Source organism: Leptinotarsa decemlineata, unplaced genomic scaffold (assembly GCF_025532065.1).
Source record: "Leptinotarsa decemlineata unplaced genomic scaffold, Ldec_3_MD MMD2_tig00000505_RagTag_RagTag, whole genome shotgun sequence".
Lineage (NCBI taxonomy): Eukaryota > Metazoa > Arthropoda > Insecta > Coleoptera > Chrysomelidae > Leptinotarsa > Leptinotarsa decemlineata.
The window spans coordinates 9711356-9720759 of NW_027412549.1; the positions used below are offsets into that span (position 1 = coordinate 9711356).

General features: G+C 31.5%; 1 protein-coding gene across 4 annotated transcripts in view; it reads left to right on the forward strand.

Moving 5' to 3' along the window:
* The window catches only part of LOC111510317 (equilibrative nucleoside transporter 3), a 61106-nt gene extending 53942 nt beyond the window's left edge, over nucleotides 1-7164 (forward strand). For all 4 annotated transcript variants that reach the window (XM_074173904.1, XM_074173906.1, XM_074173903.1 and 1 more), the window contains 3 exons: nucleotides 3468-3553; nucleotides 5562-5761; nucleotides 6840-7164. In XM_074173904.1, coding sequence (XP_074030005.1) covers nucleotides 3468-3553; nucleotides 5562-5761; nucleotides 6840-6948 — 395 coding nt within the window. In that variant the 3' untranslated portion in view covers nucleotides 6949-7164. The remainder of the gene's footprint in view (nucleotides 1-3467; nucleotides 3554-5561; nucleotides 5762-6839) is intronic.
* Nucleotides 7165-9404: the final 2240 nt, after the last annotated feature.

The following is a 9404-nucleotide window of genomic DNA, read 5'->3' on the forward strand; positions in this document are numbered from 1 at the left end:
ACTATTTCAATAACAAATCACAAGCCTGAAATATTCTGTTTGCGATTGTATGTGAAAGGATATATTGAAAAATTCTCAGCCTACTATAAGAGCAAATGAAATTTGTAAAAAAAATATTATTCAATCATTGAATTTATGGATTTAGCCGTTACTACGTGATAGAAGATCATCGTGAAACATGAGAAATGGAAGTTGAATTTATAATTTTTTGATTCAATTATTGTAATAACATAGAACTCTATGTGTGCAAACCAGGTTTCCCCAACTTACTCGGTGAAAAAAATTTACAACCTTTTTTTTAGTTGACAATAGACGGAGTCAGATCTGAAGAATGAGGAGGGTGTTCTAGTAACTTGAACCCTTCATCTTGGACTGTTTGCATGGCAACATACGAAATGTTCGCGGATAATTAGTTCTACAAAAATAAAATACCTTTGGACAAATTAATATGATTTTTCTCATACAGTGGTCAGTATTATTGAATACTGATTCCCAGTTATTGTTCTATCCTTCTCCAGGAAATCAATCGTGATAACTGGCAATCCCAAAAAATTCAACCAAGGGCTTTGCCAACACGAATTTTCCAGGCTTTTGAGAACCAGATCGTCTCTATTATATCTATTGATGCGTTGTTTCTAAATCGTAAAAGGTTTCATCTACAGTAACGAAATCTGCACCTTCTTCAAACCGAACACGGATCGAACGCGATGTTTCTATCCTTACACGCTTCTGGTCCACATTCAGATATCAGGAGGTCGATTTTGTAGAACATTTCCGCATGTCCAGATAGAAGTGAACTTTATAATGGACGCGTTAATATGGAATATTTGGTGTCTCAGATATTTGATTTCGACCAATTCGAATGGTTCAATACTTATTTTTCACAGTATCGCTTGATATTTTACCTTTTTAAGATTCATCACAAACTCTGATTTGATATTTTCTCGTGACAATTCCAATTACAGAGTTTAACTCAACTTGGATCATTATGATGACTATGTTACTGTGATTATAGTTTTTCAAAAATGGAATTGGCAAATCAAATTATGCTAAATAATTTGATACAATACCTATTGAAAATCTTTTTCCTCAAAAAGTTTCCAAAATATATCGGCTCATTTTATTATTTCCCCTCTTTTTGTCACTGAATTTTCTTTTCTTTGCAATTTCTTTCGCTTCACTGACCTATTATCTTTCTGGAATCTCTCGGATAATTTGAAAATGAATGTTTTAAATTATATTCTTGTTACTTTTTGTTCTTTCATTTATTTTCACATCATTTTCTTTCAAAATCTTGTTATCTGTTTAAATTTTTGGATTTTTATAGATATTTTTTTCTCCAGTTTGGTTGTGTTCACACATTCGTGAAATACCTTTTTATTTTTTTCCCATCATTATTTCACATTCCAAATCCAAATTAAATAATAGATTCATGGGCAATTTTTACTTTTCAGTAGTCCAAAATATACTCATTCTTAAGAAAGATTAAGTTACTTTCGATAAAGGAGAATTTATGTTATCATATATGAATTTAAATTTCATAAAATTCCAATATTACGTTGTGATTATTTTTTCAAAATCTACCTGTAATTGTTATACAAGGAGTTCCAAAGAAAGCTTAACCCTCCTCAGTGGGTCAGAAATGGAGTTTTTCCGATAGTAAATAATATGTTAACGAAAATTCAAATGTCGAATGTATTGAAAATATGTTGTTGTTTTTTTATTGAGGAAATAAACACAAACATTATCAATTAGAGCAAAATCAACAAATAAATTACTCAAAATGATCTTCACCTACTTCCATACAATAATAGAGTCGAGTTCGGAAAGCTTTCCTTTCATTATTCAAGATCTCGAGGGGTCAGTAATCTGCGTTTCCGAACAATTCTTTGTGGCAGCTTTCCTATATTTGTAAGCATAGTAGGTTGAACTATCGACTTCAGGTGTCCCCACAGAAAGTATTTCTATTGTGTAAGATCAGGTGAATACACTGGTCATTTCACTGGACCCCTTTTGCAAATCTAACGCATTGGAAAGCATTCGTTCAAAAGACAGTCTTATCAGAACATGGAAAAGTGAAGGTGCATCATTCTGCTGAATCCTACTACTATCTACATTGACATCACCTTCCGGTTATTGGTCCATTTCTCGCTGCACTTCTCACGAAACTGAAGTCGGCGAGCAAGAATCTGTGGGCTTTCAATACTAAAAAAATACTAGTAGCCGATTCACCAGAAGCTTGAGCTACTTGTCTGATAGATTGTTGATTTTCCATTTGTACATGTTCTGAAAGTTCAACTTCAACTTCTTCAGTTTTGACAAGAGGGAATACTTCATGTTGAACAGAACCTGGAGTTGTGGACAAAAGTGGATAAATAATAATTTGTGACAAAGTGACAGTGGTCGAAAATCTTCTTTTTGTTCTACAACACCTAGTTACTAGAAAAACTAACAGACTCGTCCATATCAAAACGGTTACAGGGCGACTATTGAGTGAATTCTGCAAATTTATATGAGCTGTGACAGAGAACTCTTCGAAAATGTCGATTGCTGACCCCAAACATTTTGAATAATATAAGGAAAGCTTTCGAAAGTCGACTGTGAGTGGAGATCAATTCGAACAATTAATCTGTTGATTTTGTTCCCATTGATATTGTTTGTTTTTGATTTCCTCACTATAAGAAACGGCGTAATAATACGTTCAACAGTCAACGATAACAGTTTTGAAAAAACCTATAGCGGTAATAAAGAAACTGAAGATATGTCACGCAATGTATCACTCGACTCCCATGCTATTGAAACAAAAATTGTGGGGTTAGCTGCTATCCGCTGACTGCAAGGTAATGAAATTTCGTGTATGATTTTCATAACAAAATCAGTCTCGCTAGAAAGAAAAATCCACGTATTCTTCGATATTTCAGATCACACATTCATTTTTTACTGACGGTTAAGTTTTCGTTAGAACGCCTGTATGAAAAATATTGTAGAATAGTTTGATGTACCAATTCAACTTGATGGAACTATCGTGTAGTTGGACGTGTTTTGAAAACAATTGTTTGAATATTATTGTTGATTATTGGCTCCAGGAAAAACTACCATTGCAGGAAAATCTAACAGTCTCGTACATGTCAATAGGGTTACTGTAAATTCTATAAGTCTATAAGAGTTGCGACAGAGAATTGTTGGCGAATGTTGATTGTTGACTCCGAACATCTTAAATAATGTAATTAAAAGCTTTCGATAGTCGACTGCATCATTTATTCATGTCTTGATTTCATTTCCACTGATGTTGTTTGTTGTTGATTTTCTCAGTAAAATGAAAGACATTGCATTTTCTGGATAGTGTTATTGATTTTCATCAAGTGAAGGATTAGTTCATCCATATAATATGACTAAACATTCCCACTATAATAGTCGATCTTGAGAAAATAATCATAATATTGTTCTCTTTTCATTTTTTTTTTCAGATAAATATTTCACACCAGTTATTGCTTTTCTGTTAACCGATGTTAGTGGCATGGTGGGAAGAATAATTTCTCTGGGAAAAATAAAGGTAAGATATTTCACGTGATGAAGGATAGGTACTGTAGTTTCAATATTCAATGAATGATACTTTGTTTTCGACTGGTAAAGGATGCATTTCAATGAAGCTTTCGTCAGAAGCTATTGTAAGATATGTGACGTTGAAAAAAAAAATTCTAAAATAATAGGAAGGTCTGTGTTTAAAATTTCAAAGTTTAGGGTGGCGCACGTCGGAAGACACTCTCTTCGAAAGTTCATATATACAGTCTGATGATGTCTGATATGAAAAAATTTCTGATTGTATATCAGATAATTAAACAAAAAACCACTCCGTTTTTTGTCATCATTTGATAGTCTTCTGAAATAGACCAATTTGTCCCAATTCAACAGAATCTCCTATGCAAAAGTTTCTTGATTGAATTTGCAAAATGTTTCGATTCGTACTTCATGAATTTTCACAGATAATCCTGATCTAAAACATAAGAGATAGTGAGTCACATATCTTTCAGAATACTCAGATAGGAGCTAAATCAAAAAGCTACATGATTCAGAAATAATTATGCTGAAACTTATGTTATCAAGAAATTTAAAAAATCTAACGACTCGTATATATAATAGATCAGGATTACTAGGAGTGAGATGATTATGAAGATAAAGAAACTAGTCAATTTTTCTTTTTAGTTTACAATTATGCCTTATCATAAAGTAATATGGAGTATTTCAAAATTTGTCATCCTCATAAACAATTGTGAACTTTTGTGAGTTGCTTTTGTATATTCATTTTGTTGCTGAATTTAGAAATACTGTCTTTCAGTTATGACTGTGTTATACCGATATATATATATATATATATATATATATATATATATATATATATATATATATATATATAAATCGATTTAATTCGTGAGGTTGCAGTCAATAGCTGGGCTGTTACAAAGAAAACTCTTTGTTATATGTCAAGCTTTCGGTATATTTCACACCTTCGTCAGGACAACTACAATAATAAGATTATATATCTTGTAAAAAATATATAAATATGGAGAACTTACTAACGTGAGAATAAAATGTAAAATGGTTCAAAAACAGATAGAAAAACATTAATAAATGACAGTTGATAAAAATTTTGGCTGACAATGTCAAGTGGGAAAATTCTGAATGATACTCGAATTACTAGATTTTTTATTTTCTTTATCATATTTCAGTAGGTACGTGTAAATTTTGCTAAGACTATCAATATCAGTTCGTTTATTCATTGAATGTTCTTCGTTATTAATATGTATCATTTCCAAAAATATTCTTTTCGTTGTATTAGTTTCTCTATCTAAAATATTTGGATTTTCAAAATTCATTTTATGATCCTCCGAATTAACATGTTCTGTTAATGCACAAGAATTAACATTTCGTCTACAGTCGCTCTTATGGGAAGTGATGCGACTACTTAGAGGTCTAGATGTTTGTCCTATATATGTTTTAGAACAATCCATACAAGAAATTTTGTATACTAAATTGGATTTTTGTTTATTTGAAATTGGAGCTTTTACTTTACTGTATAATTTAGATATAGAAGTGACATTTGTTTTAGATATGATATACTGAAATATGATAAAGAAAATAAAAAATCTAGTAATTCGAGTATCATTCAGAATTTTCCCACTTGACATTGTCAGCCAAAATTTTTATCAACTGTCATTTATTAATGTTTTTCTATCTGTTTTTGAACCATTTTACATTTTATTCTCACGTTAGTAAGTTCTCCATATTTATATATTTTTTACAAGATATATAATCTTATTATTGTAGTTGTCCTGACGAAGGTGTGAAATATACCGAAAGCTTGACATATAACAAACATGTAACAGCCCAGCTATTGACTGCAACCTCACGAATTAAATCGATTTATAGTTAATCCAGTCACTAATTATTCTGTTATATATATATATATATATATATATATATATATATATATATATATATATATATATATATATATATATATATATATATTATCCTTTTCTTTTTCAACACTCATTTTTCAGAGATCCAATTTTATCTTTTGGATGGGTGGAACAGTGATAAGAACGGTCCTTTCAGTGGGATTCATTATTTTTTGCAATGCTCGTCCAAGAAGTCACTTACCGGTGGTTTTTGATGAAGATTGGCAGTTCATTCTATTCATTGTTCTATATAATATAAGTGGCAGTTTATTAATGAACGTCGCTTGTCTTAGTGTGCCTAGGTGAGTATGAACGTTGACAAAAAGTTTTCCAACGATTTTTCTCTCATATCTAAATTTTTTGCTAGTCACTTCCACGAGATCATTTTCTGGAACAGATTTGTAGATCCCAAGAAATGTAACAAAAAACTCAGTTTCGACAAATTTCCGCAAAACAATCAAAGTTTTCTGTGAAAATTTGATGAATTACTATGTTAGGGTGCAATGTTCCTGAAAATAACAAATTTGGCAAAGTATCTAGAAAGAGATTTGACAATTTGGTACATATATGACTATAACTTATCTGTGAAAAAAGAGTATAAAACAGTAAAGTATTGAGAGATCACCTCAGTTAAGATTCTTCTTTGCTGGCAAATAAATCTGCAGATTCTCTTTGATATAAAATATTTTCTAAAAAATTTTTAGACAGAAATTGTATATTAAAAAATCTTACACCAATCTGTAGAACACTGAAGTTATGTGAGATATGTGGCATATTTGAATTGGTAGACAAGCAATTGGTGAGAATAACTCATAGGCATAGCATCCAAAAATGCGAATTACAGACAGGTGTTTCCTGTCTCCGCCAGAACGGTGCATCCAAAAGCAAGATGAGAGAAATCAAGCACTTTAACACATACCAATCAAATTTGGTTGAACTAATTACATACTGTCTACCATGATCTGATGAATTGAACAATTATTGAATTGAATTTTCTCACTTATTTTTTTTGAAAACTAACAGAGACTCATTTAATTTTTTCGCAACAATATTACCTACCTACTAAGAGATAATTTGTGGAATTGACTGCAGAATTTTTGGATCTTTCTGAACAATGAATTATTGTTATTTTTCATTCCTGCGTTGAGGATGAATATATATTTTTTGGAATAATCAGAATAGTTTCCATTATGAACACATTTTACAAACCTTTTCTTTCACTAAATCATAAGAGAAGTAATATATTCATGACCAATCACAATCACAAATAACAGACGCATATACAATTATTTGTGGTCGTATTTACAGCAATCATTTTATTATTCAACAAGTGAATTTATTCGAATAAAATCACAACTGACTTGTAAGAATTTTTTTCAGGCTCTCAGAAGGAAAACCGGAAATCGCTCTGAAATTGATGTCTCTTTCCATTTCGGTTACTGCGGCAGCATTTTCTGCTAATGGTGTGTTAGTTGTGAAATTGTTATGAAACGAGGTACATACGACAAGCAATGCAGATAACCCATTCGTTGCGATTCTCTGTGATTTATAACCAGGAGAAGATCTTTCTTTATGAAATTATTATGGCAACTTTATCAAAAGTTCATAAATCAACAATTAAAGCACATGTAATTGCGTAATTCTGAGAAATTCAGAATATATAGTTGTAATTGATTATTTTGATAATATATTTATGAAATATAAATGAATGCTTATCGATTTCTGCTGATGAAAATGAGATGATATATAAAAAATAATTTGTCTGCAAAAAGATTCAAGCAAAATGCTTTTGTAGATCTTTTTGATGACTTCAGGTAAATAATACCAAATTCAGAGTGATTATTTCCTTTAAACCAATATAGTGATGAAAAAATTGTAGGTCATGGGGAGGGTTGAATAGATGAACTTTTTGATGGTAATTTTGGCATAACTCCTTAACTTTATCGTGATCAGTTTAAATATTACTGTGATGAACCAGATAAACTTGCATGAGACACTTCTCGAATGCTCATAATGTTTCGAACGCGTCAGTACCAGCAATTTGCAAACAATCAATAAATATTCCAATTTCGAGTAAAATGACAATAATGAAATCGGTCTCTGAAATAGATAGAATTCTGATTTTATGAATGTTCAGAAACATTTAAGCGGTCATTCAGAGGCCACGTTTGCTTATACAACTATTTGGATACTTGGCATCTAGCTTCTTTCGAATCAGCCTGACGTAACGTGTAGGTATCCCGTCTTATAGGACGGTTTCAACATCAGTTGAAACCTCATTTGTATTAGTCAGGTTAATATGCGAACGTAGTTTCTCCTAAGGGTCCACCAGATGTTTTCTAGAAGATAGGTGACATCTTGTGGTACGAAACACATCCGCCAGTCCTTTTCAGCAATCGTGAAGAGAAAAAGAGGTGTTTGCAACGAAACTACCCCAACAACATGTATCGTAATGTAAAAAAAAAATGTGAACAGACATTATTTTCAGGAAGGGGGGGGTAATTATAATTGTAATGAAATTTTGGTTTGTTTGCAGGTTCCACAAACAAATATGAATTTGTTAATTACTCAGGAACGGCTAATTCGATTTTCAAAAATGAACCTGTGTCGAATAACAAACTGAAATACAAGTAGTTATCAGAAGTTTCTCAATTCCATTTCCCTTTCGGGAACTCTTTTCTTATTCATCAAAAAGTACTACAAATCAAGCCTTTTTACGTTAATAATGTTCCACTTTGATATCTAGTCCCGTTCGGAAGTTCAGAGAAGGTCTACTTTTTACGTCCGCATCATATAATGAGCAGATTGATGCTTCACTTTTCGTGTGACATAGCACCCAAATAATAAAACTGGTATTTTAGTCATTTATTCAACATTTGAAAACATACAATATACGATTTCTCAACACTGCTACGAAACAAGTGAAATTTTAAAAATCCTAAATGAGTACTATGAACATACTTATACTGACTAACTTACAAATTACACATTGGACAAACATGCATATGGACGGACACGATAAAGGACAAATCATATTATAAATATTTCAACATTAAATCTAAAATAATCCTAAAGTGTATGATTATTCGAAAAGGATATATCAACTAGCGTTTGTTGGGGTCACTAGAAGAAGCAAAAGTTCATAGAATGAAAACAAACGAGAATACATGTATTTAAAAAATACTACTTTTTGAAAAGCATTGCCAAATTAACTCGCCGAAATTACTACAGAGATTACATTTGAATACATCAGGATGATTTTTTGATGTTTCGAATTTATACTCTGGGGATTTTTCGATTGTTCTCACATATACTTCTCATTGATGTTCCCACCATTCTCAGTTGAATAAGAAAATAAACTACACAAATATTAACACTTTACGATTAGGCAGTAAAATTACTAAGATATATCACATAATAAAACAATAATTTCAATACACAACAGTGGAATGTATAGTATGGATGATTACCGCTGCATTAGAACTAAAGAATAACATTGAAATTATTCAACTATTAACTCACTTTATTCTTAAACTAATAAGTACATATTGCCGCTTCAAAAATTACAAATCTCACAATTGATATTTGGATTGAGGTTAATGACGATATTGAGAATTGGCAAATATTCATTCCAGAAGAATAAGTTCTCCACAAGAATACTGGAACTCTTCTAGGGTCCACCTTCCCGAATGTCAAATGAACTCAGAAAATGGTATAACTCTGATCGATTTCAATTCTAACGCAGTTCGTGTTCCAACTGAATGGGAAGATCCGGAAATGAGATAGTGGAGAGACATTCTAAAGAAAATGATTCCATGACATAAACAGATTTGGATGTCGGCGTTTCCAGAAATGGCAACCTAGAGTTATTACCTATATGATTCTGAAATACCAGAGTAAATGTGATTCTTCTGAGATATATGCGTGATGAATTATATAAGATCG